This window comes from Aythya ferina (genome assembly GCF_964211825.1).
Source record: "Aythya ferina genome assembly, chromosome: 2".
NCBI classification, from domain to species: Eukaryota; Metazoa; Chordata; class Aves; order Anseriformes; family Anatidae; genus Aythya; species Aythya ferina.
In genome coordinates, this window is record NC_140297.1 from 80960004 (window position 1) to 80980182 (window position 20179).

At 36.7% G+C, this 20179-nt stretch overlaps 1 protein-coding gene across 4 annotated transcripts in view; it reads left to right on the forward strand.

Annotated features, from left to right (window-relative positions):
- Positions 1–20179, forward strand: part of ZCCHC2 (zinc finger CCHC-type containing 2) — a 41255-nt gene that overhangs the window by 11792 nt on the left and 9284 nt on the right. The window contains exons 3-9 of one of the 4 annotated variants that reach the window (XM_084509341.1): positions 3334–3410; positions 5698–5769; positions 8723–8835; positions 10702–10796; positions 14360–14443; positions 16182–16239; positions 18904–19042. In XM_084509341.1, coding sequence (XP_084365467.1) covers positions 3334–3410; positions 5698–5769; positions 8723–8835; positions 10702–10796; positions 14360–14443; positions 16182–16239; positions 18904–19042 — 638 coding nt within the window. The remainder of the gene's footprint in view (positions 1–3333; positions 3411–5697; positions 5770–8722; positions 8836–10701; positions 10797–14359; positions 14444–16181; positions 16240–18903; positions 19043–20179) is intronic. The other 3 variants (XM_084509342.1, XM_084509343.1, XM_084509344.1) reach the window with 3 other exon arrangements.

A 20179-nucleotide genomic window follows, 5' to 3' on the forward strand; every position in this document is an offset into this window, starting at 1 on the left:
CAGTTTGAAGAAATGAGCATTATTGAAAACAGATTTCTTCTTACTCTTTATTCTCCAACAAGATTAGCAGATCACTTGTCTACTCAAAATAAGCTTACACTATCTTCTGGTTAGTGAAGAGCTAGCAATCCGGGAAAAACATTGCTATTCTTTTGTCCTGATAAATATCCTTTTGTCTATATTGTGGAGATTTAATTACACTTTGAAGGCAGGCAATTTGCAAGTTTTAATTCCTTACAAAATAATAAAAAAAAAAAACAGATTATGGGAGATTACAGACAACAGACGTATTTGAAAACCTTTTACAGAGTTTTAAGAACAAAGTGTTCACATTCACAAATTAGGAACAGAAATGGGAGACTCATCAGTGACATTCTTGAATTAAATAACAGAAGCAAAGCAAAGATGAATAAATGAGTCTAGCACAGTGCTTAAATATTTCTCAGTATTTGTATTGTATTTTAGAAACTACAGGGAAGTATCAGAATAATTTTGTGATGTTTGTTATATTAGAATTATGACAGAGGGCCCGTGCTACAGTAATCTCCAAACTGTGTTAGAAATAGCACTGACAGTAAAACTTTTTTCATTCTCAGCTTTGTTGATTTTGATTCTTCTAGAAATCTCAATTGATACTTAAAATAAAATGGAAACAGTATCACCGACGTTTGACTTAATCGTCTTGAATGTGTGTTGCATTCAGAAGGGATTTAGAGCTGCAATGCACCTTGTTAGCTTGCATGTTTAAACATTTCTTCTTGGTCTCGCTGTTTAGAGTATTTAAAATGTGATTGTGGAAACAGGGTTTTAAAGTAGGCTATTGAATCTGTGAAACTAAGGTTGTAAGGCATTAAGCAGTAGTTATCTGTTGTGTATAACTTATTAAAATTGAGCATTTAACAGCAGCAAAAGAAGTTAAGGAAGTTGAAGGTACTACACTGTGTAATAAAATTTCTTGGTATTGGAAGACAAATATATTTAGCATTGATAACACTCAATAGTTTAAAATAAACACAGTCTAGTTAGAAAAAATGTTGTCTACATGTGAATGTTAATGATGCTGATTAGTTTCCATAATTAAATATATGTGTATAGCAATATAATGGAACTTAAAACATTATTCTCAGTTCCAGTCCTGGGAATCAACTTTTTAATTAACTTCTGAATATCAGTCCAGCTGATGGTATTGATTTTAACATTGGCTGTTAAGGAATTTTAGTGCACTAAAACTAATGTTAGGCCATAGCCCTTTTTCTAACAGTGCTTTTGTCTATACCAGAGAGGTAAAAAATCAGTTTTCCATGGTATATAGATGTATGTTATGATTTGGCATCCTTAGCTTGTCTCAGATTTCTTTGATTTTGCAATAATTAGTCTTCAGTAATTGATGAAAATGAACTGGTTGTCCAGTTCTTGTAACTCCCAGGTAAAGGGTAGGTGAAGGGTTACAGCCAATGTACACCATTCCATCCCAGCATTTGTCACTCTTCCCAAGAGAATCGGGAGCTGAATACTATCACTAGGCTTGGATATGTGTTTATTATTCTGATTTTTAGATTTATTAGATTGCTAACACTTAGTTTTCCTGGGACTGGCATGTTCAGATGGGGATGATACTTTGATTGTAACTCTAACAGAATTTGTTCAAAGTGTTGAAGTTGGACGAAATGGCAATTAGTTAACTTCCATTGATAAGCTTTGTAACAGATACTTGTAGGAAGTTGATAATTTTAATTGGTATGAGTAGTTCCCAATATATCCCCTGTTTAAAAAAAAAAAAAAGGCAATTAAGAATCGAAAGGAAAATGTTACCTGGTAATACGCACCCTCCAAAAAGAGCTTCAAAAGCACTGAAAGGAAGCATTAACGGTGCAGAATTGGCAGAGCTGGTTTTGAACAGAAATTTTTACGTGTTACGATTACGCTTGTAAGGGAGCAAAATTCTGTTGAACTCTTAGAACAGCATAGCAGGAAAAGTGTAAAGCCCATCTCAGCTATACGAGGATCTTTATATACAGTATTACCTGAATAATACTTTGTGCTCTGAAGAGTATCTTTGGATCCTGAAGGCCATACATAGCTGCTGCTATGTCACAGCCGGAGCTTGCCTACTCCTGAACAAAGCAGACTGTGGGGAAGGAATGTTTAAGCAGCATGTCCTTTAAAGTACCCTTCTTCCTTTTCAGTTCAATCTAATGATACTCTGCGTGGTATGATCGTAGTAGCCTTCTGCTTCTGCTCTTCATTTGGCAACGTGCACTTGCAGCCCAGAAAGCCTCTATCCTTCGCTGCACCAAAAGCAGTGTCGCCCGCAGGGCAAGGGAGGGGATTATCAGCTCTGGGGCCCCAGCACAAAAGGACATGGATGTAATAGAGGGAGTCCAGAAGAGGGCCATGAGGATGCTCAGAGGGCTGGAGCACCTCTCCTACAAAGACAGGCTGAGGAACTTGGGGTTTAGCCAAGAGACAAGAAGGCTTCTGGGAGACCTTACAGCAGCCTGGCAGTACCTAAAGGGGGCTCAGGAGAGCTGGGGAGGGATTTTTTGCCAGGGGATGTACTGATAGCACAAGGACTAATGGCTTTAAACTAAACTAGGGTAGATTTAAATTAGATATTACAAATAAATTCTTTACAAAGAGCGTGGTGAGGCCCTGGCACAGGCTGCCCAGAGGAGCTGTGAATGCCCCATTCCTGCAGGTGCTCAAGGCCAGGCTGGATGGGGCTTTGGGCAACCTGGTGTGGTGGGAGGAGTCCCTGCCCATGGCAGGGTGGTTGGAATTAGATGGTCTTTAAGGTCCCTTCCAACCCAAACCATTCTGTGATTCTGTGATTTTCAGTTTGCTGATGCTCACTTCTGACTCGTTTAGGCCTTCCCCAAGTGTTTCTTCCAGCGAAGTGCCTTTCAGAAATATGTAATTCAGTTTGCTCTCACTACTACTTGATGTTTCAGAAACAGATGTAGAAGGCAAAGTCACTGTTCTTTTTCAGCACTCGTTACTTGGAATAAAGATGGAACTTGACTTCTTTTCATTGCCTTTTCACTCATAGTGGTTAATGATGTATTTACGTGACTTTAGGTTCAAGTAACCTCTTGGTTAATGCACGGATTTCCTGTCATCTGCAGTGAAAGGGTTGTGGTCAGGTCTGAGAAACACTTTGTAGAGAACAAGGTTCCACCTGCCCCCTGCAGTTTGTTATGGTAAAATAGCATCTGAGGAGGAGCTGGGTCTTGTGAGTCAGTAAATAATGTATGGCAATTCTCAGAGTGGCTAGGTAAGTAGGTACGTTTTCAAACTAATTTTAGTATGTACAGTAAACTGTTTTTCTTTCAGCTGTGCACATTGAGAAGATAACCCTGAAAGGAGTACCAAGAAAAAGGGCTGACAAACATTTGGAGTACACATTCAAAGTAAGCAAATAACCCCTGGAATGTTGGTATCTTCCTGATACCTATTGTAGAGGTACAGAAGACCATTTTTAACTACATGAGGCTCTCCAGAGATTCATGGAATTATCCTGTAATTCTTTTGGATTCGGTGTGCAGAGCAGTTTTCTGGTTTTGTTTTTTTTTTTTTTTTAGTAATTGTGGGCATAAGATGGGAAAGTCTAAAACACCAGCAATAGTTGTGTGTGACATTACTTCAGTAAACTTGGCTTATGCTGTTTTGGAGTAAGCATTGCAAAGAATTCTAAAACTAGCTGATTGTTTGCTCGAGTGACAAAGAAGTACAGTTCTTGTCTGCAGCTATGTATTACTTGGAGTCATACATTCATTTTAGGTATCATTTATGAGTGACAAAACTGTTTTTTTGTGGCTTTCGTGGCTTTTTCAGTAAATGGAAAAAAAAAAAAAACAGCACAAACTAAAAAGATGCTAATAAATTTGAAGGCCTTCCTACTATAGTCTTCATATATAATAATAACCAGAGGCAACATATCAAACAATTCCGAGTGAATTTTAAACAAAACTGAAACAGTACTTCATACTATTTTGGAAAAGAAGCTTTCAGTATTGAAGTCTGCTATTAAAGGCTGTAGGTGTTTAAATAATCGCTGCTGAGGCTGTTGGTAGTGATATTCTGGTTGAGTCAAAGTCATAATTTTCTTAGCAATGATTGACTAACGTTAGTCATTTGGTCAGTAGATGCAGATCTGGCCTACCAGATTTGGTCGTAGCATTTTTCCCCAAACAAAAGAATGCTGCAGATCACACATTATAACTCATGTAACTGGTCATTTGATGTGGGTCATGGGAGCTCTTTGAAGAGGTAAAAAGAGGTTTGATGTTGGACGTGTCTGAAGCTGGAATTTGGACGGAAAAAAAACAACTAGCAAAAAAAAACAAACACAATAACAACAACAACAAAAAAACCTCTTCTTTTGCTGAGGACATTAATATAGGATTTAGCCTTCAGTTCTTAAATTATCTTGCCCAAGTATTTCAACCTTGTCATTGATATTTTGGCCAAATGGTCTGTGAACTAGGTACTAGGTAAAATACAGTAGTAGAAATTGGAGGTTTGTATAGAATGCCCATATGGATTATTAATATTTAAAATCACAAAACTACTTTAGAAATTCAGCATGTAGATGGATTTGACAGTGGTTTTGAATTTCTTTGTTAAAGGGGGAATGTTTGGAGATATTCTGGGAAGTATTTGAGTAATCTTGAATCAACTCCACCTCAGTTCTTTTAGAAAAGAGTTTCCTCTCCTCATCTGTGCAGGTATATACTGTGTTCTTCACGGTGGATCATTTTATGCTTGCCCAGACACTGCTTCTTAAAGTTTTAACAGCAATTTACAGTCATGGCTTCCCAACCGAGGTCACCAACAGTAGCTGGCATTTTAGGGGACTAAGATGAAGGCAGTTGGTGGTTGACATTTTCCTGTCTGCTCTTTGGAGTAAATTAATGTTTATAATTGCCTTGTCTGCTCCCATTACACAGAATCTTCCCATGCATGTAATGGGAATCCTAAGCACAGAGGTTGGCTAAAAGGCAGGCAGCACTCATCTAACCAAGCTGCTTTTTCCTCAAAATATGCACGTGAAGGTGCTGTTTTAATGCTTGCATGTTGTGTCAGAACAATAAGCTACTGAAAATTTGATAGAAGCGTATACCAATATGCTGTCTTATTCTTGAGTAACTTCGTTAGTAACTTGCAATATTTTTTATGAACTGTATCCTACAAGAAGTTCAGTATGACCATATAAGAATCAAACCTGAGGCGGATAAAATTATTTTATATGCAAGAGAAGCAGAAAGATTTTTGTTCATTTATTTATTGACTAATGGCAGCAAGAACTAAATCCAGTATATCTGACCTACAGTCCTTTGCTCTGTTTTCTGAAGTTAATGACAACCGTTTGATAGAATCCTCTAATTACACAGCCTTCTGCCTGGCTTCTTTTGGAGTCACTAAGTAATCTTCAGGGACTTGATTGCATTGACCTGAATTTGTTCATATTGCTTTTAGCCACAAATAACATTAAAATGATCTCAAGATGTGCACTCAAAATTAGTGTACATCTCTGAAAGGTACACTGTTATCTCTGTTTTGCCTGGTATTAACTTAGCTGCTAGTATTAAGTCTGATGATCTCAATATAAGAGTTAAGAAAATGTTAAAGTTGACCAACTGGTATGATCTTTGGAAGAAAGAAACTTTACTCATTCTCTTCTCTTTCATTATTCAGGTAACCTGGTCCGATCTTTCGGTAACATGTGTAACAAAAACACACCAGGAGCTTCAGGAATTCCTGCTAAAAGTATGTATTGAAATACAAAAGTAGTGTTTACACATCAGATTTATAACTTCAGATGTAGTTTAGGAGGTCAGTGATTTCTGGGATGTAATTGCAAAAGCAAAAGCAGGCTACTGGCATTTTTACTACAGAATTTTATTAACCATTTAAATTATGTTTATTGTGGTGGAGCAACTTGACAGATGAAAAAGTTCAGTGGAATGTTTGACGAGTTTCAAATGACTCAAACTTGTCTGGCAGATTTAACTGAACTGCCTTAAAATTGACTGTACAATATACCCACAGAATTAATATATAGGGGCAAGCACTGCTAATTTGTACCCCATTAGAATAACCTTAAGAATATATATTTTTTGATTTTAATTAATGATGCAGGTCCACGAGCATAACAGCTTTTAATTTTACTGTTGTATTCTTCAGCAGAACAAAGGCAGGCATATTTACTGTCAGAAGGAGTTAAACTTGAGAAACTATAAACTGCTTACTTGTGCATGTGTATGTTTACAAAAAGTAGATATTCTCTAAGCCCCTCTCCCTCCTCCCAAAGCAGGGAATGTATTAGCGTGCAGAGACAGCATGTGGATCCCCAGAGTGTGATGACCTTGAACTGTGTGTTTCATTGTCAGTGCCTAATATTTGGAGTTCTGTCTATTCTGGGAAATTCTATAGTTAAACTCCTCACTGCACACTCCTCTCCTGTACTAAGGAGAGCTCTGTTTTAGGCATGTTTCAGTAGCATCTGAAGCTCTTACTGCGATTTTAATTGCAAGTGGAGCGCTTGTTACTGTATAAAGGCCACAGTATCCTTCGCTGTTTGTTGTCAATATGGTGTTTTCTAGTGTTGTAAAAATGAAGGGGAGTATGTGCTGCTGCTGTAATCCAGTTGGAGTATCTAGTTCTGAGAGTTCCCAGCGCTTGATTCGTGAGGGTCTGAATTATGGGTGGAATATCTAGTTGTAGACGGTGTGTCCACAAAATTCCTCTATTTGTGAAGAGAACCTTAAAAGCAGGGTTGTCGTATGAGATCCTCTGCAGCTCGTGGGATGAGTGCTGAACTGCATGCCTCATGTTCTCCTACCTGCAAAGTAAAGAAGCACACCAGCTTCTGAAATGGGCCCTCTAGTACCTACTTGCTGCAAGGGGGAGTAATAGGAGTCAGGCATCAAGTTCATCCATCCTTGCATTCTAGTTTTCTGTTATTCCCATTTCCAATCTGCATAGCATTGCTAAGTAGTACGCTCTGTTTCCTAGGACAGGAAGGAATGGGCAAAATACTTGATAGGAAATGACGAGTTTGTGGGTGGCAGGAGTAAGATAACTTTATAAAACTTGTTGCAGAGCAGCAGCATTGATGAGAAAAGCTAAGGTAGCAAATGGGGTAACTTTTCCTTAGATTTGAAGAGCACCTTCTCTGGGGTGACAAGCGTAAGAAGTTACTTGCGTTTAGGAAATTGCCCACATATGTGGAAGGACTAACATGCTTGTGGTAACAAGACTGTCTTATTACCTGGAGTTAAGATAGTAAGCACCTTCACTTGGGTTTGTACGACTCTCAATCTTAAGCTACAAAAGGAATTGAATCCCTTTTAATAAAAGCTTTAAAGGAAAAAAAGTTGTGGCTTTTTCTTGAGGCAAAATTATATACAAAACATTGTGGCAGGAAGTTTGCACTTCCCCATGCTTTTGGAGTGGCATGAGTAAACCATTTGTTTAATACTGACAAATTCTTCAGTCAGAGGTATTCAGTAACACATATTAAAGCCAAAGTGTTCAGAAAAGCTACTTTCTGTTCAGAAGCATTTTTTTCTGTTTTCAAATCTAATGCTCTTCAGGTGCTACAGCATTGTACTAATACTAACAGTATCTGTCAATCTGAATTCCAGAAGTTCCTATTTTTGCATGTTACCAAGCAATTATCTACATTAGAAATAGCGTATGTTTATTAGTAGCACTTCAATCAGTGAAAGAATTACTTAGTGCTTTGCTGTTATACCACTAGCAGCATGGTATATCCAGCTGGCACTCTGGATTGGGCATGTTCCAGATACACGAGAGGAAGATGCCGCTGTAGTGTAAGTTGCTTAGTGCTGTTGATTGAAACTGATGGTAGATGTAAATCAGATCAGCAATAGCTTTTAAGTTTAGGAGGAAGCATTTCTGCTGTGGCTGTTTTCTTTTAACTGTACCAAAATTAAAAATATATATTACTGTTTTTTCTAAATAAATTAACTAATTTCATGAGCTTTCATTTACTATAGCATATCATTTTGGAAGTTATAAATGTGAGAAAATTTTGTTCCAGAGAAAACTTGTCATTTAAAATTGACAGCTCCTTAGTAGCAAGAATTTTATGTTCTGAACTGGAACATCAGAAGGCCTCACTTTGTGATACTGGCATTGGAAATTGAATGAATTTTCATGAGAAGCTTTGGTGTTAATAGCAACTAGAGAAGGACTTGCTATTGAGTGATCTTGGTATTGCCTGCTGAAACCCAGTGCATTATGTATCTTTAAATGGTCATTTCTACTCTTTCTTTGAAATAATTTAATCTAGTGAAATAATGATAGTGAGTACAGTGCTCGGCATCCTCCCTGGTATTTTTTGTTATTGTTATTTTCAGACCTACTTTCTTTGTGTGAAAGGTTTAAAGAAAGAAATTGGAAAAAGATGTAAATTATTCTAAGAAAGAACATCAGTGAATTTCTGAATCTACATCTTCTTTTAAAGAGAGCTTTAGAGCTTCATACACCTAGACTTAATAGGAGAATTTACAGCAAAGTGTTTCTCTACCAAAATTAAATTATGATGATTTGTTGTACTTCATCTGCAAATTACTTTATTCAAGCTGGAACAGTAGAGTTTCCCATAGATAACAAAAGGTATAAAGACTGATGATGAACAAAGATAATCTTAAGATGAGAAATGAGTAATTGCCATTTTTAACCTTTTTCTCAGCTTCCAAAGGAATTGTCTTCTGAAGCGTTTGACAAGACTATTTTAAGAGCACTAAATCAGGGTTTTCAGAAGAGGGAAGAGCGAAGGCATGCTGATCTTGAGCCCATAATCAGGTGAGAATTCTAGCAAATAACCTGAAATGCGTTATCTGAAAAGGGGTTGCAATCAAACTAGATGACTGCTAGGGACAGGGGAAATTCTGCTGTGTTAATGCAATTTATGAAGAAGATGGGAAGGCAGTGATGAAATACATATTTTGTCTTGAAAATGAGAATCTACTTTCAAACTTCAATGGTGCGGACTTATTAAGGAGTAATCATCCAATTAAGAAAGTATTAGTGCAGGGCAATGTAGCATAGCAATGATTGGTACTTTAGGGAGGGAGGGCCTTGTCTTCATTATACAAAGACATATTTAGAAAAATGAAAAAGTAACTCAAAGTGCTATTTTCTGATTCTGAATCACAACAGAGTGACACCGAACAGAATTTGGAAAAGAATAAACAGTAATAATGAAGCATATCTATAAAATGAAATGCAATTCATGCATCTGTAAGAAAAGGGCAAATACCTCATAACCTGTTAGCTAGTTATGAGCGTGCTTGCTGAGCTGTAGGCCATTTTGGTTAAATCCTGTAACTCAGAAAAGCAGTACGAATTTGAGTATGCCTCCCTTGTTCTTTTTATTTGCTATAAGTACCTTGTTAGTTAGGTTTGTTCTTTTCTGTCGGGGTTGTTCAACCTTATTCAAAGTAACTTAAAACTTTTAACCAGGTTAGGCCAAGTGAATCTTGAGACATTTGCTGAAGTAATCAGGCACTGCTTGTCAAGCTCCTGCTCTGAATACCGCAGATACTTGAGTCCAAGCTTCTTCTGTCTCAGGGTTTTGTCTCAATAGCTCAGCTACAGAAGATACAGAGCTGCTGCATGCCTTAACCTTCCCCTTCCCCTCTCCTTCCCAATTTTCTTTTATTTTGCTCTGTACCATTATTTGTCTTTTATTGGCTTGATTTTCAAGGTAAAAGCTAGATCAGTTTTGACTAATACCCTGTTTTAAAATATTGGTTAGTATCTGTAATACAGAAAGGGTGTAAAGCCTAACTGCAGAATAATTACAAACTCAACAGATTGTTTGAGGATATCATTTAAATATATCCAGCCATGTTATAGTATGGAGTCGTAATTACTAAATGGAGCTGTGACTATGCTAAATTACCATGTGAATAATCTTGACAATAACATTACTGTGTAAAAAATTTTTTCTTACAGTGTCAGTTAAGCAGAAATGTGTATTTAGGTGTCTTTAGTACATGCTTGGTTGGCCAAAATTTTTTTTATTGCCTTTACCCCCTCCAAAAAAAAAAGTAGAACTGGCAGTGCTGGCAAGCAAAAACTGGAAATCTGTTGTGGGACTTAAAATATTTATTCTTGGACTATTTTCTTGTCTGAAGCTATAGGAAGTCACTGAGCCCTTGGGAACAGATTCAGAACAGTGCTGGGCAATTTTGAGAATCCCACCCTAAGCTCTTTGAGATAATTATGAAATTCAGACACTGTCTTTATAGGCAAATTCAACTTTGTATTTAATCAAAAAGTGTTTTTAAAAAGCAGGTGCATTTTTTTGGGAAAAAAAAAAGTTGAGGAAAAAAGTTAAAACTTAAGGTTCAGTGCTTTTTTGAATCTGTCCAAGCTCCTCTCTGATAATGTTACAGTGTGGCTCAAAAGTACATATATTTTTAATTTTAAAAAATCCATAATACCGATTTCTTTTACTGGCTGTACTCCAACTAGGACTGAACACTAGATCTGAACAACAAAGCTCTGAGGTAGCCTTTAATCTTCTGTATGCTCAGTGTGCAAGTTTGCAAGTTAAAGTGTTTAGTCTTTTTAAGAACTACCTAATTTGCTCTTAAATGGTACTTTTCTGTTTTTCCTATGAAATATTACTTACAATTTAACAAAATTTCACTTAAATTTCAGGCAGCTATTTTCAAATACATCACAAGCTTTTCTGCAGAATCAGAGAGTATACAACTTCTTCCAATCAATTTCATCAGAATCTTTGCACACTCACAGTAAGAAATATCTTAATACTGTTCTATATAACAAAAAGTCTATAAAAAGTGATTCTTCCTGTCATGCCTAATTATGTTTTTTAATTACATATTCATGTTACATTGTATTCTGCTGGTCATACTTGAACTCACTGCTAATGAATAGTTGTTTCAGCAGACATATGCTTTTGACAGTGGGGTTGTGCTGTGAAGCACCAGCTTGTTTTTCTTTTCTTTCTTCTTTGTACCATCATACTGTTAAAATAGGTAAAAATAAATTGAGCATGTGCAACAGTTTGGGACTTTATAAGAACTATCAAAACGGGCCCAAATCCCCTGACCTCATTACCACTTCAGCAGTAGGACAAGTCGTATTGAATAGAAATGCAGCCAAATATTTTTGGCCATTTAAAAACTTACTTAAAGCTTCAAGACTTCAAAGGAAAAGCAAGCTTTTTAAAAAGCATGCTTTTTTATTAAAGCTACTGCCATCTTTTTTATGAATCCTGTGAAAATGAATGATGAGACTGTTGTCAACATGGGAACAAAAAACCTTCTGCACTGATCCCAAAAAATTGCATGTTATTTATTTGGTTTCTTTTGTAGATTGTGTTTGTCTTGATATTTAAACTAAGATTTGGTTTGGGTACACAGCATGTAAATAATGGGATGGCCCTGACTTCAGATCATACAGAATCTTGTTCAGAGCATTTGCATTGCTGGTATTTCCTTGGTGGACCTGGCACTTGTGCACTATAAATTGTGTGACCCAAGCTTAGCTTCTCTGTATGGCTGTCTTAAGATGTGCTCTTTGTTTCTATTGAATCTTTTCTTCCTTCAGTGCATGTTATATACCATGGCAGTTCAGGTACTGACTGTGAGACTGTAGCCTCAGAAGTTGCAGAAGATCTTAGTAAGGAGTAAGTCAGAGTTTTTGAACAGACTGCTTGTGAGCACTCGAAAGAAAATGAGAGGATGACAGCTAACACAAATCCGAGATGATACATGTGGTGTATCAAATGTGTTCTTTCTGTGATCAGATAAGGCCTTGTGATTTATGGGAGAAGCTGCAGATGTTATTTTGTGGTTTTGAACCTATTTTTTTTTAGTAACGGTTAGGACATTCTTATGTGTCAGTTTCGTATATAAGCTAAACTAATGAGGTCCAGGACGATTGTGAAATTGGCTGGAATTTATTGCTGTGAAAAAGTCTGACAACTGTCTTGTAATGAAGAGCTGCATGGGGAGGAAGGAAGTTCCAAGGCCCAGAAAGATTCACATTAACGATGGACACACGGCATAGGATGTGCATGTGTCAGTCTATAGGCTACATCTAGGTGGGAAAAAGTTGTCAGTATGTTGCTGTACATTATTATAATTTAAAATGATCCTCACAAATTGTAGAAATGCACTGAAAAAGAACCAGTGCTAGGTCCCATCCTAATAGACTCAACTGCAGGCGTGCAGGACAGAAATGATCTGCAGGGTTGTTGGTAGATTAAGACCTTAACTCTGCAGGACGATGCCTTACAGATTATAGTGCGATCATAAATGGGAGATAGTTTGTAATAAAACACAAAACAAAAGAAGTGTATACATGTGTATATATGTGCATATAGGCTACATGAAAGGTCATGAGGCTTTGTCAGATCTAAAATGCATGACGGGTAGAAAGGATGAGGAACTTCATTGTTCAGCAGAGAGGAGAGAAAACTTCTAATGGGCTTAACTCGCTGTGAGGAAGATTAGGCTCAGGGACAGGCAAGAGTCTGGTGATTACCAGTGAAGTCGGTAGCAGTGAGTCGCGTCTGAGGTCAGGGCAGAGAAGTCAGTAGGTCAGGGTTACGAACAGGATCGGCGAGACGTGGCCAGGCCCAGGCAGGGCTGCAGCATAGCCCGGGCAAAGACCTGAGCTGGCATGTGGCTCCTGAGCCCAAGGATGGAGGCCCTGCACGAGGCATCTCCAGCTCTTTCCCACCAGTCTCAGCCAAGATTGCAAAACTGCCCTGTACCAGAGCTGGTCTCGAACACAGGCAGGTGTGGCCCTTGGCAGGGCAGAAGAGGCTGTAAAGCCCACTGGTCAGGGCCCTGACATTGAGATGGATATTAAGGAAAGCTTTGATGAAGACAAATAGCATGCTGAATTTACGTGTAGTTGTTTATCTGTTGATAAAGGAGGCCGGGTAACTTCTCTGGGGTGGTTCACCATCACATTTACTGTACTGCAGACTATTATGTGCTGTGCTAAGACAGAAGTACTCATCGAGTTCTTTTTTTAAAAAAAAAATAAAATATTATTTTTTTAAAGTTTTTATTGCTGGCCACTGTGTTTTTCTAAATTTCGTGTTTGGGAATACTGAAATCCTCCTAAGTATTTACAATTGCAATTTAGGCCACAGTGGCATATTTTGAATATAGTGGCAATGCTGGGGGAGAGGGAAGAAGCATGTGTTTGAGAACTGGGATGAGATTTTTCTTAAATCAAACGTGCAGAATGAATTAGAGAAACTGACTGTGGCTTACATTGGTCTTCAGTCATTTTTAAGATCTGGGGATAAAATGTCCATTCACAGAAATACAGAAATACTCTCTGAAGTACTTAAATGCTATAGGTATGATTTTAGTAAAATCTTTGTGGAAATAAATTGTCAATTCAGTGGAGGATCTTTATACCTTAAGTAATAGTTGAGATCTCACACCGAATAATATGTCCAGTAAGCGTCATTATCCATGCTGTCACGGTTCCGTTAAGGAGGGAATCAATTAGCTCCCTCCTGGTTCATAACATCAGTTATTTTAGACACCTCTTCAGGCTGGGGTAAGTTTGTCATCCCCGTAGACTTCATCAGAACACGTCTCTTGGGGTTTAGTATGTTCAATGCAAACAATACTCAGGAAGATCTTCCCATCAATACTTCAAGATCCTGAAAAGCAGCTTTCAGATGCTGTTACCTGCACTAACTTGGAATTTTTTGAGAGGAAAAGAGTTGACTCCTAGAGTTCAATTCATTGCTGAACTTAGTTCTCTTTCAGAGTGGGGCACTGGTATTTTTGCAACAAAACTGTAAATATTATTGCCACTTTTTGTTACCTCATCTGGCATAACAAGGCAAAAATGATGCATCAAGACTGTGTTAAGGACACTAGATGACTTCAGCCCAAATTAAGTCTCCTTTGGCAGGTGAACAATTTAACAGTGGAGTGTAACTCATTGCATAAAAATTTTAGTAACTGTAGCTGGTCTCCTGCTATTTCCTGCTGAAACAGAAAATATTATTTATGAAAATCTGATATGCAATATGATGGAAATATTCATCATATAATCACAATCCAAAGCTTTTGAAATGTCACCGTAGTTTTAAAATTATTTTGCACACATTTTTCTTCAAAATAAAAGCATCTCCATAGAGCCTCTATTCTTGGAGATGGCCTGCTTTGAAGGAGATGATGTTCAAATTATTGCCACATGCAAACCAGAAAGTTCAGTCTTCCATTTCCCTAGCTTCCAGTTTAGTGCAAGCACTCAGGACCTGTTTAGTTGTTCAAGATCTATAAAGTTACTACGTGAACTTTATTCTCTGCAGGTAACTTACAACCCTCTTTGAAGACGGTTAAAGCACCAGAACACTTCAAGGAGGACAGTTCAGAAGCTTCAAGTCAGGAGGAAGGTAGTTGTGTACTTAAAGGTGGTTCTTCTCTGAGAAAATTTGCCACACTCAGTTCTGGAAATCATGCAGTTGACCAATTTATTTATTGGTTTGGTACAAAGCTGAGAGATTTGGATGAAATGTGCTATATAAATGCAGAATCTGTGTATGCATCCTACAGTTTCCTTAGAGGGTTTCTATATAATCCAAAAAGTGGGATTGTTCATAGACAGCTTGGAGGCAGAAGTTCATGGCTGTGTTGAGCAAAGAGGAAGAAATACTCCACAATTTACTTGAGCCAAGTTTGTTTGCAGCTTTTCATATCTTTACCTATTCTTCAATTATTTGGGTTACAAGTTGAATACAGCAGTTTGTTTTGCCATAAATGTGTCAAATTTGTCTAGGTTTTAGTTTTACACAGAAAGGATGTTGAAGTTTTTCCTCTTAACTTATGCTGCTTTTATACTCTGGCCAGTTAATATGGATTTTACCTGTTTGGGACTGTAGTGAATATTGATTACAGTCTGAAAGCTCATGTTTTCCAAATACCTCAGAAAACAGTTCGTAAGTAGAAGCAGCAGTCTAGTGGCTGGTTAGTAATTTCATTCTGTAACGAATGTCAAGCCAGTTTCACGTTGCTTTGAGTAATGAACAGGTAGAAGTTTCTGGTAGGTGGAAAGGCTGAGAAATGGGGCTGGTAGGTGCACATGGACAGATGCACTAGCTTTCACAGAAAGGCACCGCTCTTATCCTCTTACACGCTAATAACTAATAAGCTTGTAGTTGATCTTATGTGCAATCAGTAATCCACACATGCAGTTCAGACAGACTTTTCTTATTTAAAATTGTTTTATTATATTCTTCTGTAGAGTTCAGAATACACCAAGTAAATTTACAGTACATTCAAAAGTAGCTCAAGTAATTTTATTTATTGTCCTTAAAAGGAATTTGTTCAACTGATGAAGCTACAAATGCAATGCAGAACACCTTGTGTGCCGTTTTACTAAGGTGCTACCAGAAGTTTTAAAATTGAAGTATTTTTTTTCAAGTCATTATTTGCACTTCTGTGTTGCATTGACAGGAGTTCAGGCCAAGAAGGCTAGTTGAAATTGAAAAAAAAACTTATTTTTGTTAAAGTTCAACCATTGTTTTAAAGAAAGGGGTAGACCATGAATCTAAGGTTCTTGTTTCTTGTTTGAGGCGGTATCTCTTTTTGTGTCTCATGTTATTTGTAAAGCTTTACTTGCCCAGTGAAATTTATGATGGTCAGAATGCAATACTTCTGTGTAAGACTTATCTTCATTCACTATTCAGAACTCGTCAATGACATGGGATTTTGAGGTTCATTTTAGTAGCCAAAAAAAAATTACAGAATACTGTACTTTTCTGACTTAATTCACTTTCTTCTTTTCATCCCTTTCATACTGGACAATACTCAGTCACACATTTAGTCCTTATGACTAAATCTAGAGGTGAGCAAACTTGGGGTTGTTATAGTTCCTATTATTCTGTTTTATTCTTTTGTGAAATTGAAGATAAAGCGTCTTGATTCTACTGTCTGTACAAACTGATCTGTCCTTTATGCAACATCTGTTAATTTCACCACTTTAAATTAAGTCTAGTATATTTAATGGAGATGTCTTCCACTAAGTGTCGGGTAGTGATAGAAAGATGAATTCTCTGGATTGATCTAAAAGAGAAAATAATTGCTGTTGGAATCATGCTTTTTGCTTTTTTTTTTTTTTTTTTTTTTTTCCAGATGTAATGCAACACACAACAGTCCACAAGAAACATAACGGAAAAAGTCCTGTTGCCAAGTAGGTACCAGGATGTAATGTGCCCGTGCTACATTTCTGAACTTCATTTATTAGTGCTTTGGTAGCATATTTTTCCTTCTAGATTAAAGCTTGTTTGGTTGGTTGTTTCTTTGATTAACTTAATATGTATTAGAAAGGTCTATGTAACGTGGACAAGTTCTGTATTAAAACTCTACTGAAAACACTATAGAAGATTATGTTTCTGAATCTGTAGGGTATAAGTCATGTGGAACTCTCTTCTTTCATAAATTTTGTACGTCTTCTGTTTAAGTTGATATTTTGATTTTGTTTATAATCTGGGTAATATCAATTTGTATTTTATATTTTTTTTCCCTTGTGCATGCACACATGCATATATGGAAATTTCCATTGCTGCTGATTCTCAGCTTTTCTTCAATAGTTTCAAAGATGGTCTTAGAGGAGAAGGTAGCCCATTCTTTCCCTTCTTTTGCAGCTAAAGCTTGTATACCTTGCTTATTTAAGTCCATTCACTTGTTACTGTATCTTAACCAGAATCTTTGGAGACGTTTGCACATAGTTGTGCAATATTTTAGCTATATTAACAGAAAAAATGGATAGAGTTTTTGTTGTGGTTTGCAGTTTTGTTCTGTGTTTAACTGTTACGTTATCTGTAAGATATATTTATCTCAGGGAAAAGATTTACTTGAAATTACAGTAATTAACAAATAACCATAGTGCAAAACTGTTTGTCAAAGTTCTGTGAATCTTAACCAACAAAATTCTTGTGAAATTACCGATTGGACAACTTAGTGATTTGGATTCTTTTTGTATTTAACCCTCCTATGTTACTCTCAACTTAAATTTGTCCAAGACGAGAATGGCATCTTAACAAAATCTTTGATTATACCCGTGGTTAGAAAACTACTATGAAGTCATAAGAGCTCAATCCAATCTTATTAACATACAGTTATCAATCCAAAAGAATTAGTCTTCTTTTTTTCTTATTTCTTGTATAATAAAGTATACTAGAACTGACTGTTGTTTAGGATCTCTCTTTAAAGTGGGTTTTTAGAAGCAACTTGATGAACTGGGACAGATCTTTCCAAAAATCTTCACCATAGAAATTCTTTTTGCTAGCTGTTATTTTCTTCTCAGGAGGGGAAAATGTGTTTACCACTTGATTACTGAAGGTCTGTTAATCCTCCTGTGTTCACGTTGAGACTCTCCTTAAAACCTATGCCTGCTATTTATAGGCTCTAAAGAAATGGCATTGAATGATACTTTCCTCTTTTAAATGTATACAAAATTTTCTAGAGTAAATAGTGGTTCATCTCAGACAGCATTGGTACATTTTGGGAAAATTTATACATTACATCTGTCTGTTTTCTGTTGTTATTTAAGTATGGCAGCATTACTCTTGAAAAGGTCCAGACGTTTGCTTGGAGGAATGAGGTTGAACATCTGAAATAAATATTTGCCAGTATTACAGCTTATACAAAATGACAACAAATTTAGCAGCAGCTTCACTTAATCCTATTTGGCAGAAGTTTCTAAAGTGACCTTGCTTAGATCTCTACAATTATGGACTCATGTCTCTGCTTAGGGACTGCCTTGGGTTCTCACCATTTGTCTGAGATTTTTTGTTTTGTTTTGTTTTGTTTTTAAATATTCTATTGCATGTCTTTTAAAGTAGTTTGAGCACTTACTTCCAGAGGTGTTTGGTAAGTAGCTGCTGGAACGTCAGCATGTCTTCTGCTTTGGAGTGAGCTAGATTTCTGCCATCATGGGAACTGATTAACATCTCATATTACAGTAATTTTCATGTGCCTTGACAAAAGCCCTGAATTAAAAGGTACTTTCAATTTTCAGCATGAGTATTTTTATAAGAATTTCAAAGTATTAATTCTTTTTTATCCCCTTATTTTTTGCATCCAGTGAATAGTAGGACACGTTTTTGAATGGTAGATGAGAAGGTTATAGATCCATGTGCCCTACTGACCTTGTGAGACCCATGACTGTTTCTCCAGCAGTCTTCATTGACAAGTGCTCTCAGACCTAGTTAAAAGTTGCCACTGACTAGCAACTGCTAAGAGAAGCTTCAGTGGAAGGCATTATAAGGCCCACAGAAAATGCCAAATGCAACTCCCATTTCCCACTACTCAAATCTAGTAACCTTCAAGGTTAAAATATGAAACAAGAGTACTGGTTTGAAATTCAAATAAACACAGCTGCAGCATGATTTGTAAGTAGCCATGCGCTCCTTTTCTTATATGTGTTATGAATTCTGAAATAGTAATTACAGATTTTGTCATTAATCATAAGGAAGAAAGAGAATGAATTCAGAATACATTTCTTTCTGGAAAGTTTCCCCACATCTTGTATGACATAAGTGAACAAAAAGACTGCGTGCAGAAATATCCATGAAAGCTGTTCTCTCAAGTACTGTTTTCTCCAAATGTTATTTTTCAGAATTTTGTGTCAAAGTATAGTAGACTTTCAAAAGAAACTCCATTTATGTTCAGATCATTACAATAACTTTAGTGTGCAAGAATTCCTGTAACTTGTCTTTAAAATGTCTTGAATTTCTAGAGTCTTCTGAAAGCAAAATACCTGTTTCCCAGCACAATGCTAAAATGTGGATGTTGGTAGGAAAAGCTCACAAGTTTGTTCACATTGGCACAGCTTTTGCTTTTTTCCTTGCAGCAGCACTAGTAGTGCAAAATGTTCTTCACTGGATAGCCTTAACATACAGCACTCTGAGCAAAATGGGGTAATGGACTGGAGAAGAAAAAGCTGTATTGCCCAGCAGCACCCAGAGCACTGTACAAACCTACTTGACCAGGTGTGTTGTTTTTACATTTAAAGCAGTATTCTGAAACTCTGAAATGAGGAAACTGTCCTCTACACATGATTATATTTAGATTTGAAAGATGAAGAACACTGCTAAAATTGTAGCAATGACTGCTCATGTTCAAGTTGCAGGTGACCTACCTTGATTAGAAAACCCCTCATAATTTTCACACTTATCACTCTGTTGAAGTTTAAGTATTTTGTTTTGAATTTATAGCTAAAACATCCCCATAGGATGTGTGCAATCAGAAAAGTCTTAATTTCTTAGCAGGAATTTCCTGTTATTGTAGTGTGTTGTACAATAAGTTACAATTCTCTGTAACATCAGGGAGAATTTCAGAAGGCCTAAGGAATTTGTGTTGTTGCAAGCAACAAACTCAACATGGTATTAATAAGTAAACTATAAGAATGGTGCAGCAGGGAGTACAGATTAGATGTACCCCTATCTATCTTACTTCCATTATCTAAGTAACTTAAGAATTAATCTTCACTGAAAAAGTTAATAGCTGGATGCATGTATACACGTTGTGTGAGATTTTTATTTATTTATTTTTTTTGTCTCCGGTGGTCAATTTTGGTATGAGTGTGGTCAAGAAGAATAATTACTCATAAGTAAATTAATGTACTGAAATTGAGGGAAGGGAGGTTGCTCACTTTTTCATCTGAAAAACCTTGAATATTAGAATTGCTTAATATTGATTTCATTCCACATGTAGAATTTGGCTATTGATTATTATGTGGGGAATGGCAAGCCAAAGTTTCCTTATTTCACAAACTACGGTAATGAATTGAGATTTGTTTTCAAAGCAGAAATGGTAGACTGCATCAAAGCTTGAAGTACGTGAGCTTGAGGCAAGACAAAATTGATATACCGAAGCAGGAAAAGCTACTTCCCATTTAAAAGATTTCCAAATACAACGTAGGCAGAGACTATTTTTGAGTTGTCACAGTTTTTACTGCTTTGCCAAATATGAGATATCACTAGCAGCTAGTATATACTTACAGAAAAATGCAGATGTTGTGTTTTTTCTAATACGCTCCTAGGTGGTATTTTACAGAGTTCAGTTTAGCAGCAATCAAGGCCAGGTACCTGTTTTGTCAAGATGTAAACATAGCTTGCAATGTAAAA